This window comes from Heliangelus exortis, chromosome 20, assembly GCF_036169615.1.
Source record: "Heliangelus exortis chromosome 20, bHelExo1.hap1, whole genome shotgun sequence".
Taxonomy (NCBI): domain Eukaryota; kingdom Metazoa; phylum Chordata; class Aves; order Apodiformes; family Trochilidae; genus Heliangelus; species Heliangelus exortis.
In genome coordinates, this window is record NC_092441.1 from 4,536,624 (window position 1) to 4,553,194 (window position 16,571).

A 16,571-nucleotide genomic window follows, 5' to 3' on the forward strand; every position below is an offset into this window, starting at 1 on the left:
ACTTCATCCTCTGTCATCCAAAACTCCGTTCCTCCTCGTTTCATTCCCGAGCATTTAACCACCAGCGAGGAGTTTTCCTGGACCTCAGCCCGGGCTGCGCTCCCGCGGTACCACCCGGCGCTGCCATCGCTGGCATCCCGGGGGTCCCTGCGGCCGCACGGTCGGGAGCGATGGGTGCTCACACTGTGGCGTGCAGGGGGGCAGAGAGGGCTGGAAAATACTCTCCCAACCCCCGTGTTTAACCCGACAGGTCCGGGGTGCGGTGCGGTGCCGCGGTGCCTGACCCGGCCAAGCGGGGGACACGCACATCCCCCCGGGCGCCTCTCTGCAAGGGGCGTGCGAACCCTGCAGAGCCCGCACCGCCGGCCCGGAGAGGCAGAACCCCGGAGGGCTGGGCAAGCAGAGAGGCAGCCCTGCCCAGCCTGGCCCCTGAAGGAGAGACTTCCTCCCGGCCGCCCTCCCAAAACCGAGCGGGACCTTCCCCGGTGAGTGCCGCCCCACCCGCGGCAGCTCCCGCCGCGGAATTTACTCCGGTCCCTTAATTATTTCGCTCTCACCAAGAACTTTGTCTACAGTCCCTTGTGCAGCGAGCTGCATCCCCCTCTTACGCTGGCTCCGGGCTACTGTCCGCCGCAGTCCCGTCCGGCAGTCGGGAGGTAAGGCACGGCTCGGCACCGCACCGGGTAGCACGGCACGGCACGGCACGGCTCGCAGCCCGGTACCCGCAGCCCGGCTCTCCGCACCGGCAGGACGGGCTGGGGTTGCTGGGGCACCCCAGGGAGCCTCTCCGCTCCCGCCGGTGTGTCCCGAGGAGGTTCCTAGCACCGCTCCCTCCTGTGTGCTCACCGGGCTTTCCCCGGGGGATGAAGTGTTCCAGTGAAAAACTTGGGGGTGGCCGCAGTCGGAGCTGCTCCCCGCATTGCCGGGCACCGGGTGCTCCCCCGGAGCTCCTTGTGCCTTCTCGTCCCTGGCGTGCAGAAAGCCTTCCCTGCCTGGTCGCCTCTCTTGCATCGGTGTTTGGGGACAGGCATGACACGCAGTGGGTTGGTTGCCCTCGGCGTGTGTGTTTACAGACGCTTTTGAAAGTTTTCCAGTTTGCAGATAACCAGGTTTGTCTGGGGAGGGTTTTGTTTGGCTCCCATCCTGCCCTCCAACTGCGTTTGAAAACCGAAAAAGATGTGAGAGCTTGCATCTGGTAATTGTATTACCTAAAATCTTGTGGTGGAAACTTATCGGCATCCCGAGGCTTAGACAGTTGGCATGGGTGTAATGTGCTCTCCTCCTACCCTTGTCGTTCAGGGCCTGATCCTGCAGCCCTGTTAGTACAAATTCTGGGTCTGTATTTCAAAGAGCATTCACGTGGGGCAGAGCTGGGGGACTGTGCCCAGCAGAGTCTGTTGCATTCCAGATCAACTCTGTCTCTACTTCAGTAAAGAACGACTCCTTGTGCTACTTTCCATAGTCTCTTCAATGCAAAACCAAGTGTGAAACATGGGCATTATGATTTATTGGAAGCTGACATAAGCAAAAAAGGGTGTTTGAAATATTATGCAAGATAGATACGATCAGGTCCAGAGCCTGAAGGCTCTCATGGAAGCACCTCATGGAAATTATTCTGAGTTAAAACATTGGAAACTTAATGGACAGATTTCATGTGTTTCTGCTTCTCAGCTTTGTGGTGAGGGAGTGAAAGAAGAGGGAAGAAATGTTGTCTATAAAAAGTTGCTCTGTTGTTTGTTTGTTTTTTAAAATAAAAACATTAATTTACAAACATTACCTAAACTGTATGTAGACAAGAACAAATACAAATAAATTACTGACAGGGTAATTAATCTTCCCAAAGAATGATGCTAGCAGGGGGCACAATTGCACTAGGAAGAACTTTTCAAATAAATGTTATTATAATTCTTGTAATATGAGTGGAAGTTAACTGTAAGATAATTTCATAAGTCCACTATTGTTTTAATGTAATCCAGACCATTTGTCCAAGTTGGTTGTTTTTTTCCGTGTTTCCCTCCAAATTTTAAACAATATAAAGTAATTGTCATGTAGTATGCTTAGGAATATAGTCAAGGAGATAAGCAAGGAGACTTCCTTATTATTAGCTAACTTCAATAATCAGCTAAATATACTTTAGCTATGTCACAGGCTTATTTCAAGGATCATCTAGAGAAGAACAGCAGCAGTTTGTGCCTGTGAAACGTTAGCATGGTCAAAATAACTTTAAAAGAGAAAAAGCCCTTAAAGTTTATCATCATATGAATTTATTCTGATTAATTTATTCTCATCCTTGCTTAGGACTCCCTGCTTCAGTGTTGAAATGATCTTTCATAATCATGCACATATAGGAAGGGAATGTTGAAAAAGATTAGCAGCATAGATCTCTGCTGCTTCATAAGTTTTACCCAGCTGCTTGGTGATTTCACAGCTGTTTCTGCAGTTGATAACAATTTCCATAGCTCTGCTTTCTGTGGAGTTGTCACACTGCTGCAGATTCTGCCTTGTCCCTATTTGAGTTAAGAATCTTGTTTTGAAAAATCTAATAACAGAAAGGAAAAACAGTAAATATACAGTGAGTGCCTGGACTCAGTTCACTTTTTTTTTTTTTTTTTTTTTTTCCCCTGAGAGGACTTTCCACAATTATATTGCTTAAGTTTTGTTACAGTAGAATTGATTTAAAAGGGTTTTTTAGTGGCAAGCATGTTGTCACTAACAGTTTACAGCTAGAGAAACCAAGGCACGGGGAGATGCAGTGATTTTCTCAAAGAAACTGTAGACACAGAAGAGACAAAACCCCAAGTATTCTGAGCTGTGATTCACATAGGTGAAGTGAGCAATAGAAATAAAGTTAAATGACATTTTTAACTGCAAAAATTCATACATATTACATTTCCCTCCTAGCTCCTTCTGGGGGACTTGTCTGGGTTGTGACACTCATCATTGAGACGTCACATCATCAAAGGGAAATGTTACAGAGAGCCAGAAATAGGTGTCTGCTGCCAAGAAAAGAGGCAGAAGCCACTAGGAGAGCCAGAGGGAGAACATCTCCTGCTTCTGTTAGGATAGGAGCAGGGCTCAGCATACAGAGGGAGCTTTTCCATGCAGCAGTTTTGTTCCTAAGAAGCTGATAAGTATCCAACAACTTTTCTTGTAGGAAACTTCCTTGCAAGAATATTGTCACCTCCAATTCATTGTTCAGCAGCATCTGACACTTCAGAGCTGGGAGCTGTGTGACTGCTGTGCATTGACATCTTCAGCAGTCTTCTCCTGAGCCAAGGGATTTGTTATGATGGATTTCTCATGGACCTGGTAAGTGTGCATGCTGATAGATTCCATGACTTTTCAGTAAATCTCCATTTACACTTACTAGTGGGTAAAACACTCCTCTCCCCTATATCCAGCATTAGCCACAGGTTGCCACAAAACCCTAAGACTGTACTTGTAGTGTGATTAGTGAGAGGATGCTGGTCTTGCCGGGTGTCTTTGCCTAAATTTCTTACCCTGAAACTTGAACCAAATCACCTGTCAGCGTAAGTCAGAAGTGACTTTGCTGGCAATAAGGATCTAGTGCCCTTTATTCTGGGGGTGAATACCTTTACTTACACTTCATATAGGTTCTGTTGTTTATTTTGCTTATGGTATTTCAGTAGAGGTTTGTTTATTTGTTATATGTGATTGCCTGTCTGATTCCATCCTACAGACAAGACGTGTGCTCCTCACAAGTCAAGAGGTATTTTGCCATTGACTTAACTTTGTCATTTGGCTTTTTTTTAAAAAAAATCATGTTAGTTTCAAGTGCATAAATGTATCTTCATTCTTCATAAATCTATGTACAAGATGTCTAAAAGATTTAATGATCACTGGGGATTATCAGAAACAGAGATACAAGGACTCTAGAAACAGGAGTAAATATACTTTGAATGTTAAAGTTTTTCAGAATAATCATGGTTTTTATGAGCCAAATCCAAAGCCTTTTCACACTTCCCTTATTGGGAAGTTTCCCTATTTCTATGACTGTTAGAGAGAATTTTTAGACTTTTGAATAATTAGTACAATGTGTGTAGAACTAAGAGATATTTTATATGGAAAACGTCAAATTTTTCCTTCCTCAAGTTTAATAATAACATGTTGAACAAACTTAGTTTTGTCTAACAGTAAATGAAAAAGGTGACATTTAGGGACCACATTCTCCCTTTTTGTTGAACTTCTGTAGTGTTTTATTGACAAGTAATGCAGGAACATAATGGCACCAATGTGAATCTCAGTGCTATGTTGTTATTGAAATGCAGAACCTGGGCTCAGATCCGTGTGGGGACAGGTCAAGGGGGTTCTAGTGCTTAATCATGTTTTATGATTCAAAGGACAATGCAACAGAACCTAGGAGAAACTGGGATATCCAGGGTATCAGCAAAGACATATTTTGTCTGATAGCACTGATCAGATCCCTTGTCTGCCGTTGGAAATACCAAGTGCCATCACAGAAGAACACAGAATCACAAAATGGTTGTGATTGAAAGTGACCTCTGGAGGTCGTCTGGTCCATCCCCTGTCCCTCTCAAGCAGGATCATCTAAAGAATTCTGCCCGGGACTGCCCAGATATCTTTTGAATCAAAGATAGAGACACCACAACCTCCCTGGACAACCTGTTCCAGTGTTCAGTCACCCTTACAGTAAAAAAACTGTTTCCTGATGTTCAGACAGAACCTCCTGTGTTCCAGTTTGTGTCCATTGCCTCGTGTTGTCAGCATGTGTTCTCTGTGTGTGCTCAGCTGTGTGGTGCTCAGTGTTGCCTTTAGGGAGAGAAAAGCTGCTCTGTCTTGTAGCTGGTGGCAGGATTGAGCCCTGAAGCTATCTGTGTACAGCAGGGTACAATATTGAGCTGAGCATTTTTCCTTAGAGCAGTAAAACAGAAGCCAGATCTGAGCTTCCCTTCTCACATTAGGGTTCAAGGAAACTCTCTGACTAGATACAGAGCACAGCCCCTCTATGTGTGTGTTTAAAAATAGTGAAATCCTCTTTCTCACAAAATACACAATCCACCACATGAGGCACTGAACTACAAAACCAAGGGCTCTCCACAGTGGACAAAGATATCTTAGCAACAAGGGTGGGAGTGGTGGGAAAGGAAAAGGAGAATACAAGTATCTGGCAATTAACTTCCTAGTCACAGATGCAAAGGTGATAAAAGTGATAAAAGCATTAGTACACTGCCAACACTCTTCCTTGTTCTCTGAGGTGCATCCCATCCTGCTCATAGGAGAAAAGGCTACACAGACCATACCAGAGGGTAATGGAGAAGTCCTGTGAGGTACTGCCTGAAGGAAAATCCAGTGGTTCACCAGTGTCCCAGTCTGTTATATGTAGTGGGGTGCCCTGAGAGCACAGACTGGTCCAAGGCAGCACAGCCATGGCAGCCTCAGCACTGTCAGAGGCTCACTGCAGCCTCCAGGGTGGCCTCCACACCAGCAGAGTCCCACTGAGGTGGCAGAGGTCTGTCATGGCAACCTGTAGCAGTGGAGAGCCATGGGCTTGTCTTGCCTTGACCAGGAGGGATACTGCCCACAACACTTTGAGAGTGGTGTCTGGTTTGGTCTGGAACTGTTCTTTTGAGCACTTGCACACATACTGATGTTTACCAAAGCAATTGATTCAGATCCATCACAATCAGTAGCATTACAATTAAGCTTGTGCATAAATCCTCGTGGGGTCAGAGTGTCTGTTTGTTTGTGATCCCCAGTGGGAATACTTCCATGTCACCCATTTCTCACAGAATGATCATGCTCCTTGGTTGAACTCCTGCTCTTTTCTCCACAGTGCAAGGCGTGTTCAGCAGAGCCTGCTCTAGGCTAAGAACTGACCAAGTCACGACAATCAAGATGACAAACGAACCTATTAAAGAGATCCTGGGCACTCCAAAGCATCCTGATCCTGTAACCACAGAGAAGAGTAATAACAATGACTGTGTGATCACCACCATCCCTCTGGTCAGTGAGTGCCAGCTGACTGCAGCCACGGGGGGAGCAGAACTCTCCTGTTACCGCTGCACCATTCCCTTCGGTGTGGTTATCCTCATAGCTGGCACTGTGGTTACTGCTGTGGCATATATCTTCAATTCCCATGGATCGATCATCTCAGTGTTTGGATTAGTCCTCTTGTCATCAGGACTCCTTTTGCTGGCTTCTAGTGCAGTGTGCTGGAAAATCAGGCAGCAGAAAAAGAAAGCAAAGAGGCGGGAGAGCCAGACAGCACTTGTGGCAAATCAGCGAACCTTGTTTGGTTAAAGACAGCTTAGAGAAGGTTGGATGGAAGACAGAACCTTTGTAAGTCAACTTGACTATTTACCAGTAGGAAATATTGCAGGTTTTAATTTAACTTTGGAAATGAAATGAAGTGAAAATGGAATGGATTAAGAAATACTCTTAAAAACTCTGCAAGTTCTCTTAATATTTTTCTTACTGCAGACTCGGTAGTGATTCTTTCCAAGACAGAGGAAAACCCACTTTTCCTTCACAGAAAACAATGGCATCATAACTGACTCATCAAAACTGCGTTGTCCAACATACTGATCATGTTGGAAGGGGAACTTGTAAGAACTAAGAGAATAAAAGACTTGAAATGCCAGAGATCTCCTTAAAATACACACTGTGACATTTGACCAAGGGGAGAAGTCATAGCCTTTGAAGTGACAGCAAGCTTATGGCCAGATTGTTTGTTACTTAAATTGAAGCTCAAAATAGAAAAAAAAAAAAAACCAACCCAAAGCACCCAAGTAATAGGAAGCAAACACACAGAAGGTTGTTCAATAAGCTGACTCTTATATTTTATGTAACTTTCATTATCTGTGGTACTTTCCCCCTTTTTTAAACCAACTAATATTAATTTTGTTTTACTATTGAATAGAAATAGGTAGAAATGTGTAATTATATTGTCTAACCTAAATAACGAGGTATGATTATAGCTTAAAACATGAGGCTTTTTTTTTTTTTTTTTTGTAAATTAAAGTGGTCAGGTTTAGCACTTTTGATTATTTTACTATAAAATTAAAAAAGGAAATTTCATTAAATAATATTCAGTGCTGCTAGACCTTTAGAAAATATTTTTTTATTGCTATCAATATAACTTGTATCTTCAGCTTTGATGGCTTTATGAATCCATTTTTCTAGAACAACACCTGTGACAATAACTGTGAACACATGTACTACTGACCTCTTCTGCAATCTCTGTAGACAGTGGCTTTTGGTTTGATAGCTCATCCCTCTTCCAGCTTGATTCAACTCATCTACTGAAAAGTTGTAACATTCAGTTCTGCAGATACTTGCATAGTTTTAGACACAACCATTGGTAATTACACGTGGAAGGAAAGTAATTTGTGTAGTAAGTGTTAGTTGAAGGAGCTTTGGCATTATGAATTTTTATGAAAAACAGGTGCCCTGTGTCTGTGAGTGAGATGCTCGTTTCAGTAACTTTTGTGTTTTAGAGGTCTTCCAGCTTTTCATATGTAATTAATAATTGAGGGGCTGATCCCAAATTGAAGCAAACCAGAACATTATTTCTACATCTATATATTGAAGGACAAGAGGTGCTGAACCAAGTCAGACTTCCATGCCTGTGTATATGAGGGTGTCAGAAGACACAGGGGCTGAATGGAGTCCTCTGTCTTTTTTTTTTTTTTTCCCATTACTTTCTCAGACTCAGAAGGGCTGGATGTGAGTTTTGCTTTGCCCTTCTGGAGCAAGTGAGGCCCATGCTATCAGGCTTCCTCTTTGCCCTCCAGAGCCTCTGGCATCCACCAGGGCTGTGGCTGTGCTGCTGCAGAGCCCACCTGCTGAACAGGTGCCCCAGGACAGAGCCTTCTGCAGGTCACCCCGGAGCCGTACACATCTCCTGCTCCAATCACCCAGGAATTCTGGCTTTGGTGCCTCCTTTTCCTTTGCCCTCCACAGTTCCACCTCGTTACATCCATAACTTATCTCCGGATTTGCAAAGTGCACTTCATGTTTTAAATAGAGCAAGCTATATGTATGGGAGGGGATGTTTGGAGTCAGTATTTGCGTTGCCACACTCCGTGGTTACCAGACGCTATAATAAAATCACTTGCATCAGAGGAAAGCTGACAACACATTTTAGCACTTCCAGAGCCCTACTTAATCACGGCAGGAAGCTTTCCTGCTGCTAGGAGAACATGTTGCGTCACCAGAACATCTGACACCGGTGTCTAATGTCAATCACTTTGCTTAAGGTCATTAAAAATATTAGGGTGTCCCCTTACGATGTACAGGTTTTGCATGAGTGACAATTCATGGGAAATGCATAGCATGATAAATAATGGAACAGGTGGACTAAAGTGGTGTCTTTCCTGTTTAAAATGAGAAAAGTGATTGACATTAGCAAAGCTGAATAATCTAAATAGGACTGTTTATTTTTTTTATCCCTGGGAACACAATAGTTTTTCTGAGTCCTTCTTCCCCCTCCCCATTTCTTTTTCCTCAGTGGAATTTTGCAGGCTGCCAAGGAGAGAATAGCAGGGCCTGTAGAGATGCAGGGATTTCTACTGCCCACGTGTAGCAGCTCAGCCCCGTGATTCCCAGGCTGAGCCCAGAGTAGGAGCAGCCTGTTGTCCTCTTCAGGAGTCTTTCCCATACATGGGTCATTATTTTGTGAGTCAGGAGAGCTCGCATCCACTGTGTGGATGGAAAATAGAGATGAAAGGTGAGGCTCTGCTCCAAGGCATAAGAAAAGGCCAAACTCAGTAGAACAGAGGCAAAGGGGTTTTGGAAGCAGATTTTTTCAGGAAGGGTAAATAAGAGTAAGAGTCACTCTGCTGCTTCCAGGGAATATTTCCTTTTCCTTATCTCTGCTCTCTTTTATATTTGCACTGCATATACAAGGACACAGCAGAGTGCCAGCACCACCCTCTGCCTTTCTCATTGTGGGGCAGCTAGGCACTAAGCAGCATGGGAGCAGTGACAGCATTGCAGTGACCCTGGGCTTCAGACACATCATGGTGTTCTGTAATACCAATGGACAGGTTGAGAGGGCTCTAGGTAATATGCTGAGCTCAACAGGATCACTTATCCTAGAGAGACAAAGTTCATGTATGAGCATCTTCGTATCAAGCACCGAGAGAAAGTCTGTGCAGGAATTCACCCTGGTTTGTCCTCTGTTCTATTCTACAACTTTATGGGGAAGAATCCCAGCACCTGATCTTGGTGTGCTGCAGGAGCAAGGCAGAGGTTGGAAACAGCTTAGTCAGAGACTTCGTGCTGTTGAAGATGTTTTCACATGTTACATCACTAACTTGCCACATAGCTCTAGAAACTGGCAAAAACTTCTCCACTGTGACTCGTGTGCATCGATTTTGGGACAACCTGTAGTAATAGTAGTAGCAGTAGTAGTAGTAGTAGCACCTTTTCTGAATGACACATGTTGATGTCCAACACAAGTCTCACAGTCTGGTTTTTCTTCTTGCAATGCACATTCTATATTTTTATCCTTTCTCTCCTTATACCCCTTGTCCTGGTTCCAACACAGGAACAATACATTATTTTTTTTTAGTCCTTAAAACCCAATCATTCTGGGAGAGGTGCTACATGAATACAATATGGCAGTCTTAACACCTTCAATCATTTCAGAAACTGGTGATACTGTTAAATCTGAAATCTTTTTTACAAGGTCACATTTACATTTCTTTGGCAAGGCTCAACCTCTCAAACTGGTCAGCTACAAACAGCAAAACCTCTGCTTCAGCTTTTGAACACCATGACCTAACCTGGATTGATTTGGGGTTTCATGCAATCCACCAAGTCTTCCATACCAAGCCATTTGGAACTCCACAGTTGCTGTTTGGTGTTTCTCATGGGAACCTGGAAGGCAAAAGTCAGCCTGGAGGATGCAACCCTGTGGAGATCACAATGACTTTCCAGTCCAGAAACACCTTCTGTTTGGGTGTGAAAAGGCTTTGAATGTGACAAATGATATTTTGGTTCTGGGAGAGGTTGGGTGGAAGCTGATGCAAATTTTATTGTCACAATTCCTTGTCTCTCCCTTCCTGAAATCCCTGGCAGTATTACGCAAGCAGAATTGCCCTCACAAGTATAGAAAATTATCTAATAGGGGAATTGCACTGGTGCACTGGGCAAATGTTACAAGGATCTTAAATAATAATTTGAGAACCTAAGCACAGGAAATTGTGTCTGTAACTACACCCTGTATTGCTATTGTACACAAAGCCAGTTATAGCCTGGGATAGTATTTTAAAATAATAATCAGGTTGGTATGACAATGCTTAATATTTTTCAAGTCAAACCACCCAACTGATGATTCCCCAGTCACTTAACATGTCAAGTTTTGTATGTGGCTGTGGTTCTAATATCATAATTTGCCAGGTTTAAAAAAGAAAAAAAAAAAAAAAAAAAAAAAAAAAAAAAAAAAAAAAAAAGTAGAGCGAGAAAGGTTAGTTTAGTGGACTTGTTTCAAGAATTAAGTTTCTCTGCCTGGGCTGCTTGGGAGAGCTCCTGTTACCAAACAACAAATGTACAATATTACTGCAGCTTTACAGAATAGGAACCAGGCTCAGAGTATGGAAGAAAGAGAGGCCTGAGAGTCTCACCACGTTCCAGAAGGGTCAGGCCAGGATCCAGCCCTCTGGAATATCCTGTATTCTTGCCTCAGCTTTGCTGATCCAGAGTCAAACACCAGGGCTACTGCTCCTGTAGTATCTGAGTTGGAGGTTGTTGCATATTATTAGCAGGTTTCACCTGTTTTTACAGTTGCCTGCAATATAAGAGCAGAAGAATATTGGCAGCCATCCTTTTGCATAGGTATTTCCAGTACCTCTGCTGCCTTTAGATTGCAGAACATTTTAGCATATCAGCATAAATCTTAGTCAATTGCAAAGGGCTTTTATATGTAAAAGTACATGAACATATCAGGAATTCCACTTTATTATATGAAAGATGACACAAATCCTGGCAAAACTCTATGTGTAGACTAAATCTTACAGGCTAAGCCATATGGGAGAACAATGGTCTTAAACTGCAGAATCAACTTTAATTTTTGGCTTTTATTCAGGTTGTTGATGTCACTAATAACATGACAGAGGATCTAATCCTTCCTCTTGTGAGGAGCCAATTGGAGTCCTATTGTCTTAACTAATGCATCCAAAAATTTTCATTTGTGGTGAACATGATTTTGAAAAAACTTTCTTAGATTGATTGATTACTTTCACATCTTAATTCTTCTGTGATTTCTAGAGTAAGAGAAAAAAAGCATTTAAAAAAAGAGGAAAAGAGGAAGGAAAGAAAGAAAGGAAAGAACACAACAACAAATGTTGGACACTGCATAAAGTCATGGAGGAATAGGAGAGCTTTGCACAAGTGCCTTGCTGAAAGACAGACTTTTAAAAATATGTAAGTCCTGTTATTGATATGTCCTTGGATGTATCCTCAGTTTCATTCTTATAAAATGCCCAAAGTCTCCAAGTTAAGATCAGTCGTAGATCTCACTTCATATTTCTTCTCCTTTTCTGTTTCTCAGGAACCAGTTAGCTCAGCAAAAGGCAGCAGTTTGATTTCTTACCATCTTTTGCAATTTGAAATTAAAATGGCCATTTGGGATTTGCAGAGGCAGTGCCCCCGTGGATTTCTAAGTTAAAAGGCATCCAACCACAGTCAACTCTTGAAGAAGCAGGGATTATAGAGAGGTAAAAACGTCCGTACTGCAGCAGGAGATGTCAGTGAATAATCTATAATAATAATAATAATAATAATAATAATAATAATAATAATAAAATAACAGCAGAGCAGCCCTTCACCACCTCTTCCCAGCCACATTCCCTTTCAATCTGAAGGCCCGAGTTTGTGAATAGAGTTAACAGCTTTCCTGGAAAACTGGCCCATGACATTATTTCCTTGTGAACTCCATCCACCTGTCATGTTAGGGCTTGGTGCAACGCCAGCACTGGCAGGAAATAATAGGCAGCAGGATGCTGGTGTGTGTCGATGGCCCTGACCCTCCCATTCCTGAACATGAATGCTCCTCCAGCTCACAAGGCGTCACAGCCGTGTGGCTCCTGGGCCCACAGAACCACATGGGTGGGATGCACAGCCACTAAAATAACATCCAGCCAGCTGAGCTGCAGCCACAGAGCTGCATGGGAAGAGATGGTGTCACATTCTCACTGCCTCCTGCTCTTTGTTCTTTTGCCTGCTGCTAACAAAGAGAACACCCTACAAAATGTGGCTGTATGTGGATTAGCTGAGGTTCCCCAAAAGAACACAAAAGCTTAATTGAACAACAGTTGCTTCTCAAGGGAAGTGCACTGGCAAGGGAACATAAGCTCTCAGCTTGAAATTTTTTGTAGCCACCCAACTCCTGATACTGCACCGTTGTCCCTGGGAAAGGTTTCAGTTCAGTATTTAGCAGGACAAACTCTTGGGGGATTAAATGGTGGGTTAGTGGAGCACAAATCATCCCTTACTTGGGTTCAGTTTGTGACATGATGAAAACTCAAATGTTCATTCTCCAAGATTAATCCATCAGCTCCTTGTCTATCTGGGTGGTTGGCACCCCCTAATGCTTCATAAGCATTGGGCAGAGTGCAGAGAGGAGGGTGGGAAGAATTCTTATTCTCACTTTCCCTTCTGCCAGAGGGGAAATGTATGCTTCTGACTACACATAGGGGCAAATAGCCAGAGATGTCTATACTTGTAATACTTGCAGCATAAAAACGCACTCCCCCAAAGGAAGCTTCTTACCAGGACTGATGGATGAAAGCCAGAATAATTGCTGGAAGGGCCAAGCATCTTGGGGCTACAGCTGAAATGAAAGTTTGTTTGCAAGGCAATGCTCACCACCTCCCCACTCCCTTTGCTATCAGATGGTTAAGAAATGTCTGACCCTGCAAGCCAGCTCTGGCTTCTTGTGGTGAGATGTCTTCTCTGGTTAATCAAGCCATGATAATTTTTCCTCATCTTCCATGTAATGGAAGAGCTGAAACCCCACTGTAATTCACATCATGTAATTCAGGAGCTCCTCAGTTAAGAGTGCTGGGGACAGATACACAGTCTGTGGAATAGGCTTATTCCCACAGAATCCATGGGGTATGTTATGTATGAGCCTCTCTGTGTTGCCACTTCTGTTTTGTTTCTAGCTAGATAAGAGACAAATTTCATACTTTGCTTACCAACTGATGGCCTTTCAAACAATGATTTCTGTTATCACACAAGCAAAGGACTTTTCAGCCTGCATTCATAAAATTTGTAAAGAAATCTCCTGTTCTTTTAGCCATTTCCCTATAAATAGTTTTCATAAGAAAGTCCAATCACAGAATCAATTGCTGTCTGATCTGGAACAAAACTGGTACAGCTCAAGTTTAATGAAATCCAGTCTTGAGGCAAACCATCCTGTCACCTCTTACCCTTTTTGCTAAAAGGCAAAGCTGCTGAATTGAATAATATAATTCTTTTACAAAGATCAGGAGGATGCTCACATAATTGCTAACGTCAGCTCTTGCAAGATGAGTTATTAAGTGTACTAGAACAAAACCTTCATTTGCCTTTTAAAATAATAACAAAAATAAACCCAAGCCATCTAGAAAACAAGCTTTTCTTCCCTTGGCAAAATATTTTTGTTCCTCCATCACAACAGCTGGGACATGCAGGGGTCATAGGCTCAATTGCCATCAACTCCAAGTATTGTGAAAGATATAAACCAGCAGTGTTGGGCACAGCTTTGACATCATATTCCCTGACTTGCTCAAGTTCTGCCCCCTGTGTGCTGACATCTGTGAGGCTCTGATGGCTTTTCTGAGCAGCACATCAGCAGGGTTTGTCCTTGCTGTAGCTCAGGCTGATGATCACAGACTAGAGGGACCTACCTCAAGGTGCACAGAAGTGCAGTTGGACTGTAAAGTGATCTGAAATGGAAATATCAGGCCTGGAGCTCAGGACAGGACTCAAAAAATCAGAGAGAAACCATGAGCACATTTGTGTTTTGCTCGTGCTTATGTTAAAGCAGAGGTAAGTACTCCAGAGAAAGACTGAAGCACACTGGCAGCCAGCTTGGAAAGGTTTTCACTGCTGCTCATGATGTGTCTGTTCCCTGGATAGGTAAAAGCTTTTTTTTTTTAATTTGTATAATGCAGATAACAGAGATCTGAGCTCAACACAGTGTTGCCTGACACCGTGGAGCATCTGATGAATCACAGACTCATTGTGTTGTTGCTAATGCACTTCTGGTGGTGGCTTGGTGGGACATCAGGGGAGCTGGTTTTTAGTTCATTTCCCATGGGCCACCAACTGGGGTTCAATCAGATGGTGTCAACTTTCACTCTGGTCAAAATGGTCAATAAAAACCATTCTCCTGGAGGTAAAACAATTACCTGGTGGAGGTAAAACAATTTCTGCTTCTGTTAAAGAATTACTACTCAGTTGCTTTTGTAAAACAACAAGCTCTTTCCAGCTACAGTATTTTAAACCAGCAACAGCTCAACTGCCTAGGGATTGGTAGACAGACATTCCCCTTCCCAGCAAGTTGTGTCATACGACTGCCCTGGACCTCAGCACTTGGCCAAAAATTTGCTGTGTTTTTATAGGACTCGGGTCTCTAAATCCCTTCAGTCCATGTGTATTTTCTGTCAGCTTTACAGTGGCCCAGGGAGCAGTCAGTGAGCACAACCCATGGATGTGCATGGCACTGCAGGGTGCTAAGGAGGGACTGGGTGAACTGGGACACGTATGGCCCCATTTCCCAGCTGCCTGCCGCTGCTGAGCCAACCGCTGTGTACAGGTCCAACCTTTCTGATGGTCTCCTGTGTCCCAGAGTCACGGTGACATCGTGGGCCGGACCAGAACCTTGTATCAAGCCCCCCTGGCCCGAAGCGCTGCAGAGAGCCCCTGGCAGAGCCGCCTGCACGAAGCCGCTTGCAGAGCACCAAGGTCTTGTCAGAGCCACAAGGGGACACCAATTTTGGATATTTTTGAGCGCCATCTACTGGAGTTTTATTTCTTTTCTAATGTTTGCATACGGAGTGTGCTGCTTGTACCTGCATAGTTCTATAGCTCTGTGGTGTGAGGCTTGAAGGCTTCTGAATTGAGGAGGAGCATAGGAAAGGAAATCTTCAGCACCGCCGTGCTCTCTGGCTGACACACAGCCCTCCAGTGTCCCAAGAAGCACCTCACCATGCTGCCATATTTTCGTGGTCTGGTATTCTTTAATTTCCTAGGGTGAAAGATTTCCCAATGCTGGAGTTACAGCTGGTCAGAAAATCCCCAGAGAATAGGCTTCCACTGGAAAATGACTACCCCTTTGACTCAAAACATTTCATAGAAATGTAACAATTTTGTTGCTTACTCACTTTTACAGGAACTGTAAAAACTGTATTAAAACATTTAGTTTTCAACGGCATAATTTTTAACAAAACAAACAGAGAAAGATAACACAAAACACTTTAATGTTGCTGAAAATGAATTATTATACCCATATATGAAAGCTCTACAGCTAAATCCTAGGTGTAACCTGGATAAACTCCTGAGTCTCAGATTTGCAGCCTGATTTGGGAAAGTAAAAAAGTCAGAACAATCTTGGAATTTTTCACAGATTGAAATTCCCAATAGCAAAGAACTCTTTTTTTTAATTTCTATTTCTCTTTTCTGTGTTGTTTTGAGAGAAAATAACCTGACTTGGGAAATTCTTTCTCTCTGTTTCTGTCTGTGCACACACTGCTGATACCTTGCTAAACCCTAATTCTGCCGACGCACTCAGTTCAGCAAAGCAGACTGTTGGCAGTTCCAGTTTCCTGTCGCAGAGGCAAACCTTTTGTACTTTTTCCCTTTGGGCAATTTTTTCTTTCCCAGTGTTAGAAGTGTGCGAGGTCTTTCCAGCTGGGAAATGCACGTTGCAGGCAGTGAGGCCAACTGTACAAAGAAAAGGGAGTCTTGGTAAAAGTTACGACACCGACATCTGGCGTATAGATTTGATCTCTGTCACCTCCTTTGCTGGACAATGCTCTTGTCCCCAGAGTGAAGTCTTTGTTAAATGTTGGAACTCTGCAAATGTGACTGGCATCAGCTCTGCAGAGTATTTTGAGAGAGTTCTCGTCTGCACAGGTCTGTCATCTGAAAGAAGTAAAGTCTTTCTCCTCAGCTCTCCCTGGCATAAAGTCCTAACCAGCAGGTATTTGGGAAGCCAGGCTTGATGCATAAAGCTGCAGTCTGAACACAGGACAACAGCCACCAGGTTGGGCTGAAGAATGGCTTTGAGTGAAAAAGACTGAGAAATGTACTACTAGCAGTAGAAAAGTAGTAGTCACAGCTTGCTTTCCAAATGACTGTTGCCAAAAATGGTCAGTTTTCACCAGGAGTTAGAGGGCTGCTGTTCAGACTCAGGCACTGTTAGCTCCTGATGTTGACACCATCTGTGAGGGCCGACTGCTATTTCCATCTCACTCAACCACTCCTTTTAGCTGCTTTGGGATGGGCTACGAGTGCAGAGGGATCATTTAATCACAGGGACAAGACTGACAAGACTGAGAACTCTTCACCCATGTGAAGGACACCCTCTTCACTTTCTT

General features: G+C 43.6%; 1 protein-coding gene across 5 annotated transcripts; it reads left to right on the top strand.

Moving 5' to 3' along the window:
• The first annotated feature begins 334 nt into the window (after nt 1-334).
• Nucleotides 335-7,447, top strand: TMEM100 (transmembrane protein 100). 5 transcript variants are annotated; one of them, XM_071763973.1, is made up of 3 exons: nt 335-485; nt 3,155-3,309; nt 5,816-7,447. In XM_071763973.1, the coding sequence occupies exon 3, from the start codon at nt 5,878-5,880 to the stop codon at nt 6,280-6,282; it is 405 nt and encodes a 134-aa protein (XP_071620074.1). In that variant the 5' UTR covers nt 335-485; nt 3,155-3,309; nt 5,816-5,877; the 3' UTR covers nt 6,283-7,447. The 5 variants fall into 5 exon arrangements, with proteins under 5 accessions (XP_071620074.1, XP_071620070.1, XP_071620075.1 ...); XM_071763969.1 differs by lacking the exon at nt 335-485 and adding an exon at nt 492-656; XM_071763974.1 differs by lacking the exon at nt 335-485 and adding an exon at nt 778-799.
• The last annotated feature ends 9,124 nt before the right edge of the window (nt 7,448-16,571 follow it).

What these genes read in the sequence shown, in the direction of transcription:
- TMEM100 (XM_071763973.1), top strand. Translation starts at nt 5,878, where the DNA reads ATGACAAACGAACCTATTAAAGAGATCCTGGGCACTCCAAAGCATCCT.